A 25,969-nucleotide genomic window follows, 5' to 3' on the forward strand; every position below is an offset into this window, starting at 1 on the left:
AACAGAGGTTAGTGAATGATCAGCTGCAACTTGTGAAGAAAAAACACATGTCCTAACCAGAGGCATCTTTTTTTTTTTTTTGTAAGGAAGTGATGTTTAGTTTTTAGATCACCTCCTCCTGATTGTGTCTGTCAGGTAAGTATGGCAGAGAGTGGGATGGAAATGGACAAGTTCTACAGTTACGCTAGTAAGAGCTGTGAGGGAGTAAGGCAGGAGTGATGCCCTCTTCCCTAAAAGGGCATGATTCCTCGGAGTCCAGGAGAAGATGTAATTCACTGCTTACTGAACATCTGTAAATGTGGTCTTTCTGAAGAATCTGATGTAGTGGTGATATGACCATACATCCTGGCTTGCTCAGGTTTATACTTGCCATCCCAGGGTAATTTTCAGTAGTGTCCCCACACACTCACACAGATGCCCTGATTTGGATGACAAATGCTACGGTCACCTTGTGGGTGGGGCAGTAAAAGCTGGATCAACAGAGTTAATGCTCTCTTTGGAGTGAAGAGTGAACCAGCATAAAGAGATCCTAGGGAGAAACTACTCTTAATTGGGTGAAATGACATTTGGGTTGCTGAGTTATTCCTTGGGATGGCCTTCTGCAACTTATTCAATATAAAACAGTGGACTGGTTGCAGAAAAATGAACTATTTTATTGTTCTGGTCCCCAATTCTTCATGAGTAAAATGAGGTTCTGGAATTGAAGTTGGGCAAGGTCAACTGTGGCTATAAAAACCTTTCTTTTTTTTTTAAAAAAAAGGCAAAATGCTTCTGAAGAGATGAATAATGCAGATAAGCAAGTTAGCAGAGAGAGCATTATGCTTTAACTGAACAGAACATCATTATTGTATTCAGTGGTAAAAACAGTGTCAGCAGGTGCCCCAATCCCACTGAGGTACCAATACTGTGAATATTATTGCAATGAGGCAGAAATCTCAGTGCACTTGATGGTTCTTACGGGAAACAGTACCTGGAGTTGGCCTTGCTTCCTGCTTCATTTTAGATCCATGCACCTAACTTTAATGTTTTTTCCTTATTATACACAAGGGGTCCTTCCTTAATCTTCATTTGTACTTCTGGTATCTAAAATTATCTTTTTGTTTGCATTCCTTATTACTGCACTTACTGAAATCATTTTAGAACTATTCCACAAGCTTCTTCCCTGATACCTATGGTGAGATCTGCCTATGGATGTTTTCAAATAATTCTGGTAGAAAACCACCAGATTTTTAACATCGCCATATATTTTGAGTGCAAACTGTGTAAGAGGACTCATGTTAACGCTAGGAGTATAATGGTGAATAACAAAAAACGATATCCCTGTTCTCATGGAGCTTATACATGAGGGGAGGAGGAGAAGGATATTGATCCATTAATCTCACAAGTAACTGTAAAATTGCCTGAGTGATGAATGCTAAAAAATGTCCTGATGCTCTAGAAGGGGGACTGATGGTGAGGGAATTTTTTTCTGAAGAAGTAGGACTTGGATTGCAGGTGAAGGGGGGTGATAAAGAGCCTTGGCAGTGGCTCTGTGCAGGAGGTGACATGGCAAATATGAGCTCTGAGAGACTGGGAGTGAGCCCAGGAGAGCGTGGTGACAGAGAAGGCCACAGAGGTTGGCAGGGGCCACATGACAGAATGTCTTTATTTAATGAGCAGTGGGTGCCATTGAAGGGTTTTAGGATAGAGGATGGCCAGATGACATGCACACTTTGAAAAGAACATTTGGGCTCTAGAGGAGGATGGATAGCACCGAGACAAATACAAATGGATATGAGTCATGACTTAGCTTGTATTCAGGTGGTGGTAGAGGAGATATGGATGGCCGGGATGTTTAGAAGCAAAATAAATGGGAATTTGTCATGGATTGGGTTAGGGTAGGGGAGAGAGGAAGCTGTCTGGAACTTCTAGGTTTCTGGTATGAGTATTTGGAAGTACCTTTCAGTGACATAGAGAACACTGAAAAGACCAGGTTTTCTGGGGCAAAAATCAGGAGTTTGAAAAATAAGGATGTGGTGTCACAGGTTGAACTGTGTCTCCCCACGCACCCCGCCGCCCTCAAAAAATATGTTGTAGTCCTCCAGTACCTCAGAATGTGACCTTATTTGGAGATAGGGTTTTTATAGAAGTAATCAAGTTAAAATGAGGTCCTTAGGGTGGGCCCTAATCTGGTATGGCTAATGTTCTCACAGGACGAGGAAATCTGGCATAGAGGGCAGCCCACGTGAAGAGACAGAGAGGGAAGACGACCGTCAAAAGGCCAACTAGAGAAGTCTGCAACAGGTCCTCCTCTCACAGCCCGCAAAAGGAACTAACACTGCTGACACCTTGATTTTGGACTTCTAACCTCCAGAACTGTGAGACGATAAATTTCTGTTATTTAAGCCACCCTGTCTGTGGTACTGTGTTATCATAACACTAAGCGAACCCATACAGGTGGTAAATTCTAAATTATTGGAGGTTTATAGTGGGGAACAAAACTTTCAAATTATGCTACTATTTCTTTTCTTCTCTTTTCTCTCTCTCTTCTTCTCCTTCCTTCTTTCCCTCCCTCCTTCCCTCCCTTCCTTCGTTCTCTTTCCTTTCTTACTTCATTCCATGTGGCTGTCCTCACCCGTGCCTGAAATCTTCTTTAAGCTTCTCCAACAGAGTCTTTAATAAGCGATGCACGAGGAGAGGAAGCGGCCCCTAACCATGACCTTTGCACTTCAAAAGAGTCAAGGTTTGAACAGAGCATATCAGCATAGTTTAGCCCTACATTTGCTGCCAGGGCTAGATGCCTCTCTGCAAAGCACTGTGAGTCTTGGTTGACTTGGACCCATCAGCCCTTGGCCCTCTCTCCAAGAGGCGTTGGTGTTAACAGGTAAGGTCTGCAGGACAGGCCACCCAAACAGTAATGAAGATCCTCCTCCTCTTAGGGCATTGAAGGTGGCAAAGGCAAGAGAATCACAAACTACTGTGTCTTGTAGAGGGGGAGAAAAGTGAGTCCAATGTCTGTTTCATCTACTTTACAATAAATCTGGAGACTGACTTGAACTTTGAATGATAGCTGCAAGTAAAAATAACTACCAACATCTCTATTATCACTAATTATAAAGTAATAATCTTGAAAGTGATTAATTTAAATTAGGTCACAGACATTAAAGCTCATGGTAAGTGGATGACACCTGAGTAGAGTCTTGTCACTAAAAATGATTTACATTTTCTACACAGACACTAAAATTTTTTAAACATGCTTATCCTTAAAATATACTGGTTTAACTTACGGCGTTGTTGAAAATTCTTAGCTATAGTGATTCTTTGACAAATCAATGAATAATGAAGATATTATATAATCCACGAGCTAATATTAAATGTTTCCTGAAACTAGTTAAGAATAGTGTAAGAAGAAATTAATCACATATAGTAGGATTAATTTACATGTACTCTGGAGTGAGACTTTTTAATTTGACCAAAATTCAAACCTGCTGTAGTTTAATAATTTTCATAAAAAATGTTGGGGGGAAAATATTTTGAGCTAGACCCAGCAAAGGATAAAAGGATGTTCATGACAAAACCCTTACTCTGGAGAAGTTAAAATGTGGAAAAATTAGAGACATAAGATAGATGCTGAATTTTCCAGTATCCCTTAAGTTTCATTTAGTGATTGGAATATGGACAGCATCGTGGCGTACAAACTGGCTGAATGATATTTATTGTTATTTTATTTATTATTGAAAACTAGACTACACAGATGCAAAGTTCATTATTACCCTTAAAGAGACTTCTTCTCTTGGCAAGGTAAACTGTGCTATTCAGAGAGAAGACATTTTTGAAGAGTTATTGGATGGACAACTAGTTGTTTTCTATCTACCAAGAAATCTGGGCAACAGCATGTCTTGCTGAGGCTTATTCAGTTCTCAAAGCCTGCTTAGCAGAGAAAAGGTTGGTCATCTTGTCCTTAGATCAGGATTTCAGGAATTTTCCAACTCAAACTACTCTGTTTAAAATATTCACTTTTTTCACTAATAGAGCAATAAGAAAGGGTGGGCTTGAATTAATAAGTATCTCATTTATATTTTTCCCAAAGTTAGCCCTGTAAATTCAGGTTGGCCATATTTACAAACACAAACAATTTTAGATATAGGTTCATGGCATTGTGGGAACACTTAACTCTCACTAGATTTTGCTAATGTAACCAGATTAGTTTCTTTTTTCTCTGAAACAGAAATAATCTCAGAGTCCATTCTGGGGACCACGGATGTATGAAGGGGGTGGGGAGGATTCCAGGGCTGACACAGCAGCCTGTTCTTGTTCCTATTCATAAACTGTATCAAACTAGTTTCTTTTTTAATATGAAAGGATCATTACTATTGATAATAATGGAAAGGGAACTCATGACAGCAATCTGAATAACTGAACCAGCATTCTACTGTTATATTTAATCTGTTATGACATTTTCAAATATACTTATAACAAGGGAGGAAGTCTGGTTGAATTCCTGACAGCATCCCCAGGACACAGAGTTTTGGAGGGTCAAATGCATCATTCTTCAAATATTTGCATTTTGAGCTCTTGCTTCGCTCAAGAAAAACCTGGAAAAATGGTACTAATTTTACTCTATTTGAATTGGCACGGAGAGGGAAGGTATCAAAAAAAGCAACCTACTGGAAATAAATTGAGATTTAATTTCTTAAAAGTACACTACTTGAGGGCAAGGGATAGATACCTTTATTTATAGTTTTGTATCTCTTCATTGCCGTTGCATTTGCTAGCAAATTATCTGGCACAAATTAGATGCTCGATGGCTGTTGAAAAATGTGAAAACACTTATTTGATTGCTTTTCAAAGGAAAATACTTTATAAATTGTTAATGAAGGAGACCCAGATGGCATAAGGGGTAATTTAAGGAAGAAGAGAGAATAAGGAATACTGGTAGCAGATTTGTGTTTTGAGACCCCACCCTCACGTATGCCCTTGTAGGCTGAACTTGAGGGGTAGCCTATTGACTCAGATATCCTGACAATCTTGTCTGCCAAATGATGACTATCGCAATCAGAAACAGAGAGGATGAACTCGGGAATCAAGAGGAAGTGTGAGTGTAAATGGCATGTCTGAGAAAGATTAAGATAAATGGACCTGAATGTTTCTCATTACATAACTTGAAAAATTCCATACAATTCCTAAAAAAAAAATTGTACATTTCCCATTTGTTCTTTATTCATGTAAAGAATAGCATTCTCTCTCCTCTCACAGACCTTGCAATGTAGCAGGGAGATGGATGAACTGTATTAGAGGGTGGACACGGCTGATGGGATTATGGGAGTCATTCCAGAACAGGTTAACTGAATTGGACCTGAAGGAAAAATATTTGTTTTCTCCTCTTTTGCTGAACCAGGCTAGCCCTATTTGTTACCTACTCTGCTCAACATTATAATCCCAGGCACCAGAGCACATCAACGTGAGCAGATGCTCCAGTCTCCAATCTGAATATTTAGTATCCTTATCAGTAGTGATAGTAATAATTGAATTTATTTCATCAGTAAGTAAAGGATTACTTATGAACAGTGTGTTTCTGTTTCTTATTTTTATAAAAGAGCTAACTCTTCCTAAAGGTTCCTTTTAATAATAATCTGATGCTTTCTTATTTGTGTTTATTATCCTGAAAGTTGTTCTATCAATTAGCAATAGTTAATTGCTTCATAATATGATCAATAACTATCCAGATAATACCCACTTCTCTAAGCTTAATTAAATCCAATTGTTAGTATAGAAATATAGGGAATTGATCTTGAGGAGCCATGAATTTTTGAAGATATATTAGCCACTGATAAATGTCCTCTTGGTGCAAAGGGTATGCAAAATGGGACACACGCATAAGCGGACAAAGCCAAAGTATAACCTCATGAGATAAAGTTTATCATAATTCAAAACAGGAAGGCTCAAGGAAATATGCTATAAACGTGGATATTGATGTTTCAGACAAGAAAATCATTGTATAATCTCACTTTTGTTCTAAATGACATGAAATGGGTTGCTCCATAATGCTTGTCTGCCTGAAAGTTTGATTAGTCTTTGTGTTCAGAAACAATTCTTTCTCTTTATTTAAAAACTAGTCAAGAAGCTATACTTTGCTGTTAACTTTCTTGGAATATGAGAAGTGATGGCTTTGTACTGGTGAAATAACTGACCTAATCTGAACTTGCAATGAAGAATCAAACCAGAGAGTCTGCCTGGTAGACAAGGGTAATGTTTTATGTATTTTCATATCACTTTCAATTCTGAGCACAGTATTCTGAATAAGGTATTTTCTCAGTAAATATCTTTTGAATTTTTAAAATGGAAAAACTTACCTCTCCAAATAAATAAACAAAAAAGGAAGTGTTTTTCAGTACTTCCTCATTGGAACATTATGGCTAAATAATGTAGCCAATTCCAACAACTACTGAAACTACAAAAATATTTAACTTCGTTTCAAAATAAATAAATCCAAATTAGATTGAATAAGCCTTGGTTAAGCTAAATGGTTGTTCTGAACTCACTGGGCCCTGCCTATTAACTAAAGAGCAAATAGGATCTTTAAAATGTTTTCTGAGATTCAAATGCATTTAAGAAGGCTTTGAGAGGTTGGAACATGAATGCAAACCACAAAATATAATTAGGCTGCCAAAGTCCTCTCTCTAGTTAAAAAAGACTGCAAGTATGAGTGCAAATATATTGACTTTGACAAAAAAGACCTTACACAGCTTGAGGCACTATTAATGAGAGAAGGAGTCACTGTTATTAAGAGATCATGACAATCCAAAAATATACAAAAACCCTAAAAAAGTACAGCCAAATTCAAGAGTTCTTCAGTATTCAGTATTTCCTTACACGTCAATGTAGAATAAGGGGGTAAAGAAAACCAGACTTATTCTCAAATAAAGCCTTTCAATTGCAAGTGAGCATGGCAAATAAAATGACAAAATAATAATTTTTAAAAAGACAGTAAAACTGTCTTTTTACTGAAAAAAGACTGAAGACTATGGGGAGGAGGAATTTCCTTCACACATACAACTTACTTTAGGTAGAATTTTCTTTATCAAAATTCTGTAAGAGTTCTTCCGTCATTAGGAATGACATCAAACCATCTACACCATGTCACTGTAGTGAGGATGGTTGGAACTAAATGATCCAAAACTTAAATTTGTCCTCCCTGGCAGCCCTTGATACTTCTGGAGTATAGACATCTAACATTTTCAAGTGTTTTCTTATACATTCTTCCATGTTATTCTCAAACATCTAAACGAGGTGGGACAGATGTCATTAGACTGTGACAGGCCCCAGAGTTGATAAATTTTAGTGCCAAGATGAGAAATTTTAGCTTTTCCCGTTAGCTTCATAAATTCATCAGTATCCCACCTGCCCTATGTGATGGAAGGTAGCTTAGTCATCAGGGGAATTAATTAATTAATTGTACAGACACTGATTAGGCACTTTCTTTTTTTCATGTGTAGATAAAGTAGATTGCCGGTCTGCACCTGAATTTTGTTTTCTTTTCAAATACACCTAAGGGTCAATTACTTATAGCCAGCTGAAGAGACAGCAGAAGAAAAGCTTATTTGGCACAAAGGATTAGTCAGAGCCACTGTGGATGTGAAAAGATGCCAAGTCTGGAAGATGGCAGCAAATAAGAAGGGACTGGTTCCAGGGGAAGGCCTCCAAATTACAGTGCAGGCCTTGGGGCCAGTTAGACACTGGTTTGCATCTAGACCCCTACTTACAAGGTATGTATCCTTGGGTGAGTTCTTTGTCACTGTTTTATACAAGTTATTGCTCAAGTCCTTATTGCTCGTATCTACAGAGTTCTGTAGATACAGATTAAATTAACAATATGTCAGCTAATAACAGAGTTTCTTTTTATTTAAGAAAATTACGCTGGGTGCTATAAAGACGTTGAAATTTCATTTCTAGTTATGTTTTGGATTCAAATAATAGAAAATGGTTTGACTGCTTTTTAAAGCAAATTCAGTCAGCAGCAGATTATTGAAAATAAGAGACACCTTTTATAAAGATAAGCATGAGATTTAGTCAACACATGAAACCATGTGGTGATGTAAAACAATATCATACTGCCAAACTTGCTTCTGAGAGTATATGTAACTATTTAAGGACACTTTCCTGTGACAGAATAATTGCCATTGTGTTTTCTAAGATAGAATCGGACCTTAGACATCTCTGCCCCAGACCACCAACTGTTTTAGTACTAGTAAAAAAGAAAAGATGACATTTTACCAAGGATGGTATTGGATGCATTAATCCACAGAGAATGTACAGGCTATATTTTTTACATTCCCAAATAGGAAACAACTTTTTTTCATGTTTTTTAACTTAACTCTGCACATAGTAAGTGTAAGTGACTAAACACAGTAAATCATCTTAACAATGCAACAGAAAATAAAAAAATGAAGTCCTTAGCAAGAGGAGACAGAGCTGCTATACAATATAGTCCACGTGAGCCCTATAATCATACTGCTAATGCCTTACATACAACTGCAACTGTCAAGACAAGCACCCTTTTAGGATGCTGTGCCTGTACTTGGCACTTAAAGACTCTTGGTTAAGCTGAGTGAAAATACAATGTTATTAGGTATAATTCCGAATCTTTAAGATAAAAACTTAACAAAGATTTCATGATGATTCCCCAGACATGCCAATCACCCTGAGCACCACAGGACTTCCTTTCCTGGGCCCTGATGTATTTGGAAAGCCATGCAGACCATAAAGTGTCAATGATTAGCTATGGCTCTTTTTTTTTTTTTGCATATGGCTCTTTTTATGCTTTAAAAACACTGCCTAGTACTCATGACACTCTGTGAGTTTGACAATGTCATTTTATAAATCAACCTCCTGGGCTTTGTAATTTTTATCTTATAAAATGTTTTAATAAATGTATATATCTTTTAATATTTTTCATGTTTCAAATTACTAAAGATATTAATTTAAAGTTATGGGAAAATTCTCACTATTTAAAATTTTTTCTAGCTACAGCCTATGTACTGTACTAAATGACTTACGTTTTTCATGATAAAAATAATACATGTTTGGGATATCTTTAAAAAAGGAAAAGCATACAGACAAGTAGAAACTGGAGAGCGTTAGTCTTTATTTTTAGCCACTTCTTCTGCCCACTCAGAGAATTTCTTTCACAGTCTTCCAGAAGTTGGTAAAGTGCATTTCAGATACCCTCTTTATACTGTTTGGCATAGCTATCTACATATCAAGGATCTGAATGACTGATTTGACATATTGATCTCAGATTTCATTTTTGTCAACATTCCTTTTACCATGTACACACCATGAAATCTATGTAGCTTTGAAAGAAAGAGGGAAACTAAAATAAAATAATAGACTTAAAAGGCAACTAACCTTTTTCCACCTCATTCAGATTAGCAGCTGGCAGCAACAAAGACAGAAGAGACAAAAGACGTTTTACATTGCAGTACACAGCGGAGCACAGGAAGCCAAAGCACAGCATTAACAACAGAGAAGCCCAGGGTGAGAGAGCAAACTGAAGCAAGGCTTAGATTTCTTACCTACAGCCGGGCCAAACGCACAAACAAGGAGAAAATGAGGCAAAAGGCAGACGCCATCACAGGCAGCAAGAGATCTGTGGCTAAACCAGTGATTTAACAACAGGCGGCTTTACTTTGTAAGATGTGCACATAATGGTTTGTGTGTGGGCATTGGAGATTTGGAAAACAAAGAGATAATGGTACAAAATGGAAAAATCAAAATGTTCTGAATTTTTTTCCGCAAAATACATTCTAAGCCTTTACACACCCAACTTGTATGGAAACTTTCATTTACTGAATGTATGCCATCCCGTTAAGCAATACCCCATGGTTAAAATGTGATCAAGTTTGTATCGTCTTTGTATGTGGTCCTGTGAGAAGAGGGTTAATTAAGAAACACAGTCTTGACACAGCAGATCCAGGGTTCTGGCTCTTAGGAAACATGCAAAACCACATTTTTCAATGCAATACCTGAATTCATACCAGAGCTTAAGAAAAGGTGTCAAGTTTTTCAACATCGCAGGGGTGCCATATTTACAATGTTCACTTTTATAAGTTTTGGGCTAGTGCAATTTGAGGAATTTTTTAAAACTTTACTTTCAAGAAATGCCTTATTTTTAGAAAGGATATAATAATGATTTTAAAAGAATGACCAACCATCACCAAAAACACAATCTCTCAAGCTACTATTAAAACTCTGGAGTGGATTTTTTAATTATTTGTTTAGCAATTTCAGTGTCTTATTAATCCTTAGCATAGTGATTTTAATTTAGAATCATAGTGAATTAAACTTCTCAAAAATTAATCTTGTCTGAAGAATACTAGCAATCAACAGTCATATGTTATACATAGGACAGTTGATGGATTGAATTAGGTAGAAAATAACAGTTTGGATGACTTGGAAGGGGAGGGGATAGTAACATTTACATAACAGAAAAACAGTACTGACCCTTGAAATTTATGTTGTCAATCCCTGAAGCAGGAAAGGACAGAGTTTTGTCCTCTAATAAATCAATAACTATTTACTGTGAAGTTCTGGTTACATGGGCTTAAATAAATTTAATAAATTTCCCAACAGTGGTTCATTTTATTTTGAACACGTGTAGCCATGTTTTACAGCCTGCCAATCACATCATGACCTCTCTGTCAGACTGCTTTCAGATCTTTGAATTTTCTCTATTAACATATCATATCCATTCCGATTCTTAACATGGGTGCCAAATGTAAAAACTTTCACCATAGTAATTTACAAGTTTTTCCTATGAAGTCTTATTTGTTCTTACTAAAGAGTTCATTTTCTCACTGAATGCCTCAGAGATACAGAGTAAAAAAAAAATCTCCAAACAGAAAAGCAACTTGTAACTTGAATGATTTTTAAACAATGACAACATTATTATATTCCCTGAGCACAGTAGGGGTTCTGTTCCAAGATCTCATGCTCATTAATCAGATTCCAAACTTAAATCAAAAACAATACAGCCACGATATAAGAAAATGCCTCCCTAACTGCAGACTTGGATGAAGCAGGATATAAAGCTCTGGAGTACAATTTATACCCTCCTATAATTAAAGGCCATTTATGTGCCACTGATTTCAAAATCTGCAGATGGTTGTTTGATATGTTGTAAATGAGCTCATTTCACATATGGACAAAAATGCTACAGCTAATAGATGATTTACAAATATGTCTGGTTTAGGTATCTGCTCTAATGTCAATTCGCAAAACTCTTCACTTCCCACAAAACCCAACCCAAAGTTATAGTGACAGTATCTTCATGTTTTGTATGCTATGAACTTTCTGTAGAGTGCAATGTTTATCCTTAGCCTGAATTAAGGCAAACTGATACCTGCAATAGATATGACTGAAAAAACCAGAAGTCTCAATTCTTGTTGAGCACCAAACGGCTCTTGACAAATAGTCATGGCAGGCTCCCACATGATAGCTTTTATAGATGCCACGTTTTGGCTCATAAGTGGTTGTGCTAATAAGCTTTGGAGTTTTTTGGATGTGTTTCAAAGAAAGATATCTGACACAGGGAAATGAAGCTTCGTCATACTTTTCAGAGGAAGTTGCACTGAACTGAATCACTTTAGGATGCAGAAAACATGTGCTTAAGAAGATCAGGTATAGGAAGGGAGCTTGGAAAACAAAGGGAGAGAAGGTAAAACAAAGATTCAAAGAAATGGATAAGGAATAAAGTAGAGCAAATCTAAAGCCAAAGGCGGACCCAACGAAACCAACTCAGAAGAGACTGCCACTTTATGTAAATTATCATGGAAAAGGTATTAAGAATCTGAATACAGCAGTGCTGTCAGGTCTAGGTTTTCATTGGTAAGGGGATATAGAAAAATTCCTGGTTTCTGTGCTCAGGAACACATTGGCTAACCAAACTGTGCTGGAAATACTCGGATCCAATTTGTCCTGGTCAGAGTAGGTTAGTTTAAAGAGGTCTCTGACATTACAGATTTTGGTGCAAGCATTGGGCTGCTTGTGTAAGTCTAAATTAGCCCATCCAGAAAAACTCAGATTCTCGGGGTAGCTCCAAGGGCTCGAGAATCTGTGCACTCAGGCTAATGGCATGTATCTGAGGTGTGACACAAGTAAAACTCGTGTGAATGTCAAAGCTACATAACACCTAAACTCTTCCTAGCTATGTTAGAATGGGTGCATATTAGACATACTTGCTATCCTTAATTAATGCAAAATAATAAATAATTCAAATTCTGGCCACTAAGGAGTCCAAGTGCTCTATATATATATATAATAGAGTAACTGGTGATACATGTTAACATTTCTACTGGAAACTTAGTATATTACTTCGTATGGCATCAGGTACTTCACTGGTGTGAAAAAAAAAATCATACCATAGAAAAGGCAGCTGCAGAATCTCTCAAACAGACCCGGGATATCAAAACAAAAACTCATTATTCTATTTAGCATCTTCCCATCAAGAAAGTACCTCTTAAAATGCAAAGTTTGAGTATTCCATAAAAGCTTAAATTTCAGTGCTTTTCTAACAAATCCCTGGGAAAATTAATCATACAGATGTGCTTCCATTTTTCATGTCTAGAGATGTTAACCTCAGTCATCCAAGTAGCTATTTTACCCTCTGATATTCTTAGCTATGTATATGGAAATAAATACAATTAATGAAAAATACCCAGCCAAATGAAAATGGTAACTTTGAATAGAGTGACAGAATCTACTTCTTCATTTTTTCTTACAAATAAAATACGTAACATTCTCCTTTTCTCTACCAATTTTAAAACTAAATGGTTTATTAAGAAATGAGAATGTAACTATGAAGTTTCTTATTCATAGCCACAAAAGTCGATCAAAATAGATATTCTGACATAATAAGTAAGTTGTGAACTTGATGTTGACTTTATAGCAAATTGGTTTATCCAGGGCAGAAGTTTAGCAGTTTGGATAGTCTCATGAGATTTACCACCTTTACTCCTGACATTTTGTATCAAGATAGAAAAAAAAGGTGGGGTGGGGGGAGAATGGTCTGATAAAGATTATCCAAAGTGATCAATATCTTCCTAATTGCGATTTATTTTGAAGGACATGAGTTGCTACATGCAAACACTCACTGATGAATAAACAAGTATGGACACGAAGAATCTCAAATGCTTGGTTATTTTTTGCCTATGTAAAGAAATGCTCCCTTTTCACATATGTATTGGTGGGTTGGTCTGCATAGGAAAAGTGCTTTGCATGAAAATGTCATTCAGTTGTGGGACCAAAAGCTGCAGTATGATAACTTCTTTTGTGCTGGAAAGTATTACTTTATGATGGATGCTTATGTTCCAACTGAGCTCCCCAGGACTTTTATTTGGTTGGCTGAAACCATCTTTAACTCCGTCTGTTATTACATTACACCTAATTTCCAAAACACCTATCAGTTATTGAATAATACAATGGTCTACTAAACACATGCAGCATAGTGTCAGTGGTGCTTTCAAACAGATACACAGATTGATGGCATAGCATTTCCTAGTCTTCCTACCTGTGTACTCAGGTGGGCAAAGGCATGTGTAGTTATTAATTCCATCGACGCATGTAGAGTTATTTTCACAGTCATTATCTTCACAGTCATCAACATTGATTTCACAATTTTCTCCTTCAAATCCATCAGCACAAATACACCTGAATGCCAGGGGAAGAAAAGACAAAAGACACCTTCCTACATTTTCAAACCATATGGTCTAAATATTGAAAAAAACTAAGTACACTCATCAATTACAGAGCTTTTAACGACCAGAAACTGATTTTTAAAATGCTTTTAAATGACATGTTGTAAGCATCAATTTAAGGTAATATCCCCCAAATCAGAAACAATTTGAGAAAGAAAATTTATGCTGGCTGCAAGATGGCAAATGGCCCCATGGTCCTATAAGTCAATAAATTCAATACATGTGCAGGTCTAAAAAATGAGCAAAGTTTACTCTACAGCCCTAGATATCTTAATCTCTAGCTGTGTTCTAATAAAATAATTCATGCTTCTTTGCTCATAAATGAGGAGGAATGATTCTGATTTTTTAAAAATTATACTTACTATCCTATGTGTAATGTTCTTGATGTCTCAAAGCAAAAAAGAAATCTGAAAATAAAACTTTGTCTTCCTTGCAATTATAAAATATGAATATTCTCTTTAACTCTCAACAAATACAATTTTTCACTGGCATAATACATTGTACCTTTCATCTTGCTAGGCATCAGAATAATCTTTGAGTAAAGGCTTGATGAAAAAGAGACAACTTCATAACAGAATGCAGAAATGAAGTATATGTATTATAAAAAGTGGTATTTCTAACAAGCTTTAGTAGTAGATTAGCATTCTTACATGAAGTTATTAGTTTTCATTATAAGAACTCTGTTTCATAATTCATGAAGTAGATCTGAAGTAACTGTATGATTAAATAACTCCCGTTAAAAATGTTCACAGCATGTTTGTCTACACATATTGTGGCTTGGAAATGAGTCATTACTTTTCTGTTTCAGTGGGACCCACATCTTATCATTACACACAGTCTGTTAAAGCAACACACAAAACAACAGATGGATATATGCCTTGCAGTAGGGGACTATTTGACTATTAATTAGCATAACAGAGCCACTAATTTGTCTTGACCTAATCTGACTTGATTAGTCCCAATGTACGCATGTGAGTGTTTTTAAATTGCTTGGCTTTGTAGCATCCTGAGTTGAGAATACTGTAATGTCTCAATTTGTTTTTATATTGAAATACCTCTGCAAGGGACTAAAACATATTTTCCTTATGAACAGAATTTCTGGTATTCTTTTTAAAATAAAGCCCTTGGATTTAAAAAGGAAAAATGCATCTTTGCTTATTCTTGCTCCAATACTTCAGACACAGAAGATCACAGACCAATAACCTACCAGAAGCCATCTTTTTCTCCTTCTTTTAAGTGGCAAGTTCCTCCATGTTTACATGGGTTACTGATGCATGCATGAATTGGAACATCACAGTCCTGCCCCTGGACAAGGAATGGTCAAGTTGAGTGTAAATAAAGTAGTTCTCAGCACATAGAAAAAGCACAACAGAATAATAAAGACCCACCGAGGAAAGCTACATTTTCAGATCTTGGTTCCCACGACAGCTTCTACTTACCTTGAAACCATATGGACAGGTGCAGCGATAAAAGTCAACTGGATCATTGTTACAGGTGCCATCATTTTTACATGGATTCGATAAGCAGGGATTACATTTAGCTAGAATATTGACATCTACAGGACCTAAAAATCGATTGAAAAATATGAGAAGTGGATGCTTTCTATTTTCGGTTCACTTAAAATTATTTCAATGCCTTAATGTAACAGTAAATTTTGTATAAAATTATTATTGGTCACATATCTATATGTGTTTCTCTTCCATGACAAAACCAGAAATCAGCATCATCATAATTATCTTTAAGAACGCAACAGAAGGCCATCTCATTGGGAGTGAATAGTGAAACTCTCTGATGTCAGAGTAGGGCTCTGAGTTGTGAGCTTAGGTAGTTAAGATCTGACATTAGTGATGCCAGCGTCACACGGTCAGTCCCCTCATTAGCTGACTAGCATATGTGGATGCTTTCCATGGCCAGTGCCTGCAACTTAACTCAGGTGGCTGGTATGGAAAGCCATGGATCCCAAAGAGGTCTGCGGGTGTGTGCGCTGGGGGATGGGTGGGCAAGGTTTTGAATAAGTAGAAATTCAGGAGACCTTCAAGATGGCGGAGGAGTAAGATGTGGAGCTCACCTTCCTCCCCACAAATACATCAGAAATACATCTACATGTGGAACAACTCCTACACAACCTACTGAACGCTGGCAGAAGACCTCAGACTTCCCAAAAGATATATATATTTTCTTCCTTTTTACTTTTTGTGAGTGTGTATGTGTATGCTTCTTTGTGTGATTAAGTCTGTATAGCTTTGTTTTTACCATTTGTCCTAGTGTTCTGTCTGTCCGTTTTATTTTTTAGTATAGTTTATAGTGCTCGTTACCACTGGTGGATTTGTTATTTGGTTTGGTTGCTCTCTTCTTTCTTTCTTTCTTTTTTTTTATTACTTTTAATTTTTTTTATTTTTAATAATTTTTTCATTTTTTATTTTAATAACTTCTTCCTTCCTTCCATCCTTTTTTCTCCCTTATCTTCTGAGCCATGTGGCTGACAGGGTCTTGGTGCTCCGGGCGGGTGTCAGCCTTGTGCCTCTGAGGTGGGAGAGCCAAGTTCAGGACACTGGTCCACCAGAGACCTCCCGGCTCCATGTAATATCAAATGGCGAAAGCTCTCCCAGAGATCTCCATCTCAATGGTAAGACCCAGTTCCACTCAATGACCAGCAAGCTACAGTGCTGGACACCCTATGCCAAACAACTAGCAAGACAGGGACACAACCCCACCCATTAGCAGAGAGGCTGCCTAAAATAATAATAAGGTCACAGATACCCCAAAACACAACACCGGATGCAGTCCTGCCCACCAGAAAGACAAGATCCAGCCTCATCCACCAGAACACAGGCACCAGTCCCCTCCACCAGGAAGCCTACACAATCCACTGAACCAACCTTAGCCACTGGGGGGCAGACACCAAAAACAATGGGAACTACGAATCTGCACCCTGCAAAAAGGAGACCCCCAAACCAAGTAAGTTAAGCAAAATAAGAAGATAGAGAAACACACAGCAGATGAAAGAGCAAGGTTAAAACCCAACAGACCAAACAAATGAAGGGGAAATAGGCAGTCTACCTGAAAAAGAATTCAGAGTAATGATAGTAAAGATGATCCAAAATCATGGAAATAGAAGGAAAAAACACAAGAAACATATAACAAGGATCGAGAAGAACTAAAAAGCAAACAATGATGAACAACACAATAAATGAAATTAAAAATTCTCTAGAAGGAATAAATGGCAGAATAACTGAGGCAGAAGAACAGAAAACTGACCTGGAAGATAAAATAGGGGAAATAACTACCACAGAGCAGAATAAAGAAAAAAGAATGAAAAGAATTGAGGACAGTCTCAGAGACATCTGGGACAACATTAAAAACACCAACATTTGAATTATAGGGGTCCCAGAAGAAGAATAGAAAAAGAAAGGGACTGACAAAATATTTGAAGAGATTATACTTAAAAACTTCCCTAATATGGGAAAGGAAATACTCAGTCAAGTCCAGGAAGTGCAGAGAGTCCCGTACAGGATAAATCCAAGGAGAAACACACCAAGACACATATTAATCAAGCTATTAAAAATTAAATACAAAGAAAAAATATTAAAAGCAGCAAGGGAAAAGCAACAAATAACATACAAGTGAATCCACACAAGGTTAACAGCTGACCTTTCAGCAGAAACTCTGCAAGCCAGAAGGGTATGGCAGGACATATTTAAAGTGATGAAAGGGAAAAACGTACAACCAAGATTACACTGTACCAGCAAGGCTCTCATTCAGATTCAACGGAGAAATTAAAACCTTTACAGACAAGCAAAAGTTAAGAGAATTCAGCACCACCAAACCAGCTTTACAACAAATGCTAAAGGAACTTCTCTAGACAGGTAACAGAAGAGAAGAAAAAGACCTACAATAACAAACCCAAAACAATTAAGAAAATGGTAATAGGAACATACATATCTATAACTACCTTAAATGTAAATGGATTAAATGCTCCAACCAAAAGACATAGACTGGCTGAATGGATACAAAAACAAGACCCGTATATAGGCTGTCTACAAGAGACCCACTTCAGACCTAGGGACACGTATAGACTGAAAGTGAGGGGATAGAAAAAGATATTCCATGCAAATGGAAATCAAAAGAAAGCTGGAGTAACAATTCTCATATCAGACAAAATAGATTTTAAAATAAAGACTATTACAGGAGACAAAGAAGGACACTACATAATGATCAAGGGATCAATCCAAGAATAAGATATAACAATTGTAAATATATATGCACCCAACATAGGAGCACCTCAATATTTAAGGCAAATGCTAACAGCTATAAAACAGGAAATCAACAGTAACACAGTAATAGTGGGGGACTTTAACACCTCACTTACACCAATGGACAGATCATACAAAATGAAAATGAATAAGGAAACACAAGCTTTAAATGACACAATAGACAGATAGGTTTAATTGAAATTTATAGGACATTCCATCCAAGAAAAACAGAATACACTTTCTTCTCAAGTGCTCATGGAACATTCTCCATGATAGATCATATCTTGGGTCACAAATCAAGCCCCGATAAATTTAAGAAAATTGAAATCGTATCAAGTATCTGTTCCAACCACAATGCTATGAGACTAGATATCAATTACAGGAAAAAAATATGTAAAAAATACACACACATGGAGGCTAAACAATTCCCTACTAAATAACCAAGAGATCACTGAAGAAATCAAAGAGGAAATCAAAAAATACCTAGAAACAAATGACAATGAAAACAGCACGATGCAAAACCTATGGGATGCAGCAAAAGCAGTTCTACGAGGGAAGTTTATAGCAATACAATCCTACCTCAAGAAACAAGACACATCTCAAATAAACAACCTAACCTTACCCCTAAAGCAATTAGAGAAAGAAGAACAAAAAAACCCCAGAGTTAGCAGAAGGAAAGAAATCATAAAGATCAGATCAGAAATAAATGAAAAAGAAATGAAGGAAATGATAGCAAAGATCAATAAAACTAAACGCTGGTTCTTTGAGAAGATAAACAAAATTGATAAACCATTAGCCAGTCTCATCAAGAAGAAAAGGGAGAAAACTCAAATCAATAGAATTACAGATGAAAAAGGAGAAGTAACAACTGACACTGCAGAGATATAAAGGATCATGAGAGATTACTGCAAGCAACTATATGCCAATAAAATGGACAACCTGGAAGAAATGGACAAATTCTTAGAAAAACACAACCTTCCGAGACTGAACCAGGAAGAAATAGAAAATATAAACAGACCAATCACAAGCACTGAAATTGAGACTGTGATTAACAATCTTTCAACAAACAAAAGCTCAGGACCAGATGGCTTCAAAGGAGAATTCTATCAAACATTTAGAGAAGAGCTAACACCTACCCTTCTCAAACTCTTCCAAAATATAGCAGAGGGAGGAACACTCCAAAACTCATTCTACAAGGCCACCATCACCTTGATACCAAAACCAGACAAAGTTGTCACAAAGAAAGAAAACTACAGGGCAATATTACTGATTAACAGTGATGCAAAACTCCTCAACAAAATACTAGCAAACAGAATCCAACAGCACATTAAAAGGATCATACACCATGATCAATTGGGGTTTATCCCAGGAATGCAAGATTCTTCAATATACACAAATCAATCAATGTGATACACCATATTAACAAATTGAAGGAAAAAAAAATATGATCATCTTAATAGATGCAGAAAAAACTTTTGACATATTCAACACCCATTTATGATAAAAACCCTCCAGAAAGTAGGCATAGAGGGAAGTTACCTCAACATAATAAAGGCCATATACGACAAACCCACAGCCAACATAGTTCTCAATGGTGAAAAACTGAAACCATTTCCTCTAAGATCAGGAACAAGACAAGGTTGCCCACTCTCACCACTATTATTCAACACAGTTTTGGAAGTTTTAGCCACAGTAATCAGAGAAGAAAAAGAAATAAAAGGAATCCAAATCAGAAAAGAAGAAGTAAAACTGTCACAGTTTGCAGATGCCATAATACTATACATAGAGAATCCTAAAGATGTTACCAGAAAACTACTAGAGCTAATGAATGAATTTGGTAAAGTAGCAGGATACAACATTAATGCACAGAAATATCTTGCTTTCCTATACACTAATGATGAAAAATCTGAAAGAGAAATTAAGGAAACACTCCCATTTACCATTGCCACAAGAAGAATAAGATACCTAGGAATAAACCTACCTAAGGGGACAAAAGACCTGTATGCAGAAAACTATAAGACACTGATGAAAGAAGTTAAAGATGATACAAACAGATGGAGAGATACACCATGCTCTTGGATTGGAAGAATCAACATTGTGAAGATGACTATACTATCCAAAGCAATTTACAGATTCAATGCAATACCTATCAAACTACCAATGGCATTTTTTACAGAACTAGAACAAAAAATTTCACAATTTGCATGGAAACACAAAAGACCCGAATAGCCAAAGCAATCTTGAGAAAGAAAAATGGAGCTAGAGGAATCAGGCTCCCTGACTTCAGGCTATACTACAAAGCTACAGTAATCAAGACAGTATGGTACTGACAGAAAAACAGAAATATAGATCAATGGAACAGGATAGAAAGCCCAGAGATAAACCCACACACATATGGCCACCTTATCTTTGATAAAGGAGGCAAGAATATACAATGGAGAAAAGACAGCCTCTTCAGTAAGTGGTGCTGGGAAAATGGGACAGCTACATGTAAAAGAATGAAATTAGAACACTCCTAACACCATACACAAAAATAAACTCAAAATGGATGAAATACCTAAATGTAAGGCCAGACACTGTTAAACTCTTAGAGGAAAACATAGGCAGAACGCTCTATGACATAAATCACAGCAAGATCCTTTTTGACCCATCTCCTAGAGAAATGGAAATAAAAACAAAAATAAACAAATGGGACCTAATGAAACTTAAAAGCTTTTGCACAGCAAAGGAAAACATAAACAAGACAAAAGGACAACCCTCAGAATGGGAGAAAATATTTGCAAATGAAGCAACTGACAAAGGATTAATCTCCAAAATTTACAAGCAGCTCAATATCAAAAAAAAACAAACAACCCAATCCAAAAACGGGCAGAAGACCTAAATAGACATTTCTCCAATGAAGATATACACATTACCAACGAACACATGAAAGGATGCTCAACATCACTAATCATCAGAGAAATGCAAATCAAAACTACAATGAGGTATCACCTCATACCAGTCAGAATGAGCATCATCAAAAAATCTACAAACAATAAATGCTGGAGAGGGTGTGGAGAAAAGGGAACCCTCTTGCACTGTTGGTGGGAATGTAAATTGATACAGCCACTATGGAGAACAGTATGGAGGTTCCTTAAAAAACTAAAAATAGAACTACCATATGACCCAGCAATCTCACCACTGGGCTTATATCCTGAGAAAACCATAATTCAAAAAGAGTCATGTACCAAAATGTTCATTGCAGCCCTATTTACAATAGCCAGGTCATGGAAGCAACCTAAGTGTCCATCGACAGATGAATGGATAAAGAAGATGTGGCACATATATACAATGGAATATTACTCAGCCATAAAATGAAACAAAATTGAGTTCTTTGTAGTGAGGTGGACGGACATAGAGACTGTCATACAGAGTGAAGTAAGTCAGAAAGATAAAAGCAAATACCGTATGCTAACACATAGATATGGAATCTTAAAAAAAAAAAAGGGGGTTCTGAAGAACCATGGGGCAGGACAAGAATAAAGATGCAGATGTAGAGAATGGACTTGAGGACATGGGAAGGGGAAGGGTAAGCTGGGGTGAAGTGAGAGAGTAGCATGGACATATATGCACTACCAAATGTAAAACAGATAGCTAGTGAGAAGCAGCCACATAGCACAGGGAGATCAGCTCGGTGCTTTGTGACCACCTAGCGGGGTGGGATAGGGAGGGTGGGAGGCAGACGCAAGGGGGAGGAGATGTGGGGATATATGTATATATAACTGATTCACTTTGTTATAAAGCAGAAACTAACTCACCATTGTAAAGCAATTATACTCCAATGAAGATGTTAAAAAAAATAAAACAAATAAATGAAAAAAAGAAAAAAAAAAGAAAATTTTCAGTGCAAATAAAAATGCAGTAGTATGCACCTGCCCTGATAATATTAGTCCAGTACTGTTATTTTCATACAGGAGATACAAAACACTGCCACTTTTATGCTTAGGACAAGAAACCAAAAATGAAACCTTCATTATATCCTCCCTCATGTCCCTTCAGTTCAGTTTGCTAGCACATTAGCACAGGCACAAGATGAGTGAGATTTCTGTGTCTTCCTCGCCGAGAAGAAAATACTGCTGAAGCGGTCTCTACTTGCAATCTCATCTTTTGGGATACACATTAAAAAAATGTCATAATCCATGAAAGGTCTAGATTAAATGCAGATTCAGTTAAAGATACATTCCTTTGGCCACACATATTTGTTCCATAAGTGGCTAAAAATGTAGATAGTGTACCATCCTCAATAAAATTATGTTCCATTGATGCTACTTTTTGCACTGTTTGTGAGAGCTCACTAGACTGCCTTTTGGCAACTGTCTGATGAGTACACTCTGTCAGAGTGATACTTTTATATGTAAAATACAAATATTTTATAACATAAACATTAATTATATTTTTGCTTTCACCGTCAATCTCTCTGTATTTCTTTATCCTCACTGGAATTAGCAGTGATAATTCTAAGTGTATGTCTCACCACACATAATTTCCAGCAAGGTTATCTGAGGCAGCTGTATAGCATCCCTCCCCTGTCCCTACTCTTCTACCACTGCTCTAAGCTTCAAGGTACCTCCACCCAAAAAGCTGTATGACTTCTGCTAATATAAACTTCCTTTAATCAAATTTTTCTACAGATTAGAGACCAACAGTAAGCTGTTGGTCTACTTACAGAAACTCATATAGGAAAGAAAATGTGAAGTAACGTGGTGGCCATTAAAACTCTTCATACCTAAATATTCCCTTACCCTAGGAGATACATATTCATATAATGGTTTTGGAGTACAATCCAAAAAAGGACAGCGTTCTATACTGTTCAGTTTTTCTATGAACAAAAACCCTGAAATATGTTTACATAGAGATTCCTGTTTCTTTTTCAACTATTTGGAAATAAATGACAGTTCTGGGGATGACTATTAATGGGAAGGGTTGGTGTTTGCTCCCAGTGACACCTCAATCACTAGGGGAGGCCTTGCCTGTATCTCCTCTGCTTTTTCTTGGTACCAGAAAAATGAATGAAGTTGTTGTATCAAATTACAGTTGGGAAATTGCTGGGATTAATACTGAAGTGAGCCATGTAGAAATGTAATTTCTCACCCTCCTCCAATGTATTTATCAAATAAATTTAGCTATTCAGTACACTGGGGAAGTAAATGCAGCAGTTAATTAGAGCAGTATGTTAAATTAATGTCATACCCCACAATAAATGGCTTTGTGTTTGCTAAAATGATCACAATTAGAATCAGCACTAGGAAAGGAAATATCTAAATGGTAATGGATTCCTGAGCAAGGCTAGAAGAAAGAAGGCTCTTAGAACAAAGGCATAGGGTGAAGCAGCTAAGAATGTACGCCAGCAAAACAGCACGTCAGCAAATGCAAGGACTGTAAACATTCATCTGGCTACTTCCCAAGACCTTGAGGAAAACTGCCTTTTAGTCTATTTCTGTGCTTTCAACCTCAAAAGGCTGTAGTTTGAATGGAGGGGTTCAGGGTTGGCAGTTTCTAAGTTTATTCTGTGGAATGTGACATTTTTCAAAAATTATGTTTGATTATTTAGATAAGAAGCTAGAGATTGTTTTAGAAAAAAAACTGGGTATGTTTTGAAGAATTATTTTAATAGAGTATGCAGATAATGAAATTGCCAGGCTGAAGTAGCCTCTGTCCAGTTTTTAGCACAGTCAAGATTTATTGAATAAATATCCACTGAACCATATTTGATTAATAAGCACTATCTAATTTCTCCACTTTTTTTCCAGGACCAAGTTTCATTTTTAATATAGCACGTCTGCTCAACTATTTTCAGTATCTGCGATTTCTTATGGGTATATGAAGGGAGATTGTTGCTCTCCCGTACATATCCAGTTTAGCTACAAGAATCAAAATAACAAGCTTTCTCATGTGCACAGGCTTCTTCTGATAATTTCCTAAACCCACAAACTGTTCTGGTGGCATCAGGTTGAGGAATATATAAAATATTGAATTCTAATTTCTTCAGCTTGGTAAAGTTGACTCCTATAGCTACCATTCTATTTGCTTCTCCTTTTTTCAAATCCCTCTTTTAAAATCAATTCTTCAAAGATAATTTCTTATTTCTAGCACTTGAGTTTGAGTGAAAGGTAATTCAAAAGATGTCTATGAATTATAGAAATTCCAAATAGCAGCATCCTCTGATATGTCCAAATGTCTTAAAATGGTATGATTCCTTTTCCTATTTTATTTAGATTATAATTCCACCTAACTAAATGTTCTTCTTATAATGTGATTTTTACATCCACTTGGTTTATCTAAATTCATTTATTTTTATATTCTAACCCCTTGGAACTATATCTTTTGTATCTGGTTCTCTTCTCTCATTCATCTTCCCACCCATATTTTGCTTCTCTTCTAAGTCTACCTTCTATCTTGTCTTTGCCTTCAATTTGTGCTTCATTTTCCATCCGGGACAACTTCTCTGAGACCCTTTCTTGCAAAGTTCTTATTCAAGGGTAATCACATCTTTAATCTGTTTCTATAACAAGGAGATAATAGAGCCAAAGGGATATGCTAAAGTCAAAACAAAATGGTAGAAGGGTTAGCATAGTTCTCTAAGAGCAAACCAACACATAGAATCTTGCACACTTGACTGGTCTCAGATGAAAAGAAGACGTCCAGGAACAAGAAATAGACAAGCTCTTATCATAATGCATAGTAATCTTAGGAAGAGAATCAGAAGTCAACCAGGCCAAGTTAGTGATCTAGATGTGTTACTTAACTGTATGGAATTAGGAGAGTAATGGCAGTCATCTCAGTGGGTTGCTTTAAGCTTTAAATGAGATGCTAATGAATTCTCAGCACAGAACATAGTGAGAACAAGCACAGAAGCCACAGAAAGTTCTGACACTCTTTAAAGCCTAGATATCCAAAGAAGGCAGGGGCTGGGAGGGACATAAGTGGTTTACTTAAAAGGAGAAAAGAGAGTAAGTCTTCCTCTGTATGTTTGTTCAAATTTTAGCACAAAGGCAAATTAGAGCTTGCTGTTTATTCATTCATCGCAAGTTCACTGAGTACCTTCGGTCTATGCCAGGAGCTTTGGAAATTTGGAAAAACTGTAGGGGCCATTATTAACTAAAACAAGGGAGAGTGGAAATGGGCACCGAGAGATAATTTCCCATTGGGTAACGACACCTAGAGTGAATGGTTTTATGTTTTCAAGGACCGCAACTGTGATTTGTAAATCTGGCGTGGACAACCACGAGAAATAACAGCACACAATTAAGAAGGAGAGGTTCTTTTTGTTCTTGCATTGACGCTTGGCAAGGAACTACAACTTGATTGCTGATACAACTTCACCAATCTTCAAACTTTCTTTCTTCCAAAAGCCAGTTCCAAGAAGTGTTAAATTATTGCCAACACATTAGCCCTCCGAAGATGTATGCCATAGAGGAGAAAGATGCCGCAGAGGAGAAAACAAATTTAGCTTCCTGAATACAAATGTTTACTAATGTCACTGAAATGAAGGCCAGTCTAGGATATCTAGATTGATTTAAGATTAGGTCTGGACTTAAGAGAGTTCTCTAGCATCAGCTATATGGAGTGGAGTTGTGTTTAGCTTAATAATTCAAAGGGAAAACGAGCAGAAAGTTTGGTTAACAATTTGTCTTTGTCAGTTACTTTAACTTTGATGGAAGAACTGCTGGACCGCAAATCCATTAAAGCTTGTAGGCAGACTTGCTTACTTGACTCAAATCACTAGCTATGCACCTGACACTAATATTGCCACCCACTGAGAATTGTATCTCACTTTGACTTATGACTAAAAGCTCCAAACACAAATTTCTAACTATATCCCAGAGTCTGCCTTCATTCTGGTGTCCCTTGGACACATGAGTCAATAGTAGAACCTTCTAGTACTGCCCTTGTATAAAGTCAGACGTAGATCAAAGACGACTCAGAAAAAACATAGGGGGATAT

General features: G+C 36.8%; 1 protein-coding gene across 3 annotated transcripts in view; it reads right to left on the bottom strand.

The window, feature by feature from the left end:
- The window catches only part of SLIT2 (slit guidance ligand 2), a 379,714-nt gene that overhangs the window by 28,789 nt on the left and 324,956 nt on the right, over nt 1-25,969 (bottom strand). For all 3 annotated transcript variants that reach the window (XM_059923271.1, XM_059923270.1, XM_059923272.1), the window contains 3 exons: nt 15,173-15,297; nt 14,941-15,038; nt 13,547-13,686 (listed from right to left, as the gene is read on the bottom strand). In XM_059923271.1, coding sequence (XP_059779254.1) covers nt 13,547-13,686; nt 14,941-15,038; nt 15,173-15,297 — 363 coding nt within the window. The remainder of the gene's footprint in view (nt 1-13,546; nt 13,687-14,940; nt 15,039-15,172; nt 15,298-25,969) is intronic.

Source organism: Balaenoptera ricei, chromosome 5 (assembly GCF_028023285.1).
Source record: "Balaenoptera ricei isolate mBalRic1 chromosome 5, mBalRic1.hap2, whole genome shotgun sequence".
In the NCBI taxonomy this organism is placed as follows: domain Eukaryota; kingdom Metazoa; phylum Chordata; class Mammalia; order Artiodactyla; family Balaenopteridae; genus Balaenoptera; species Balaenoptera ricei.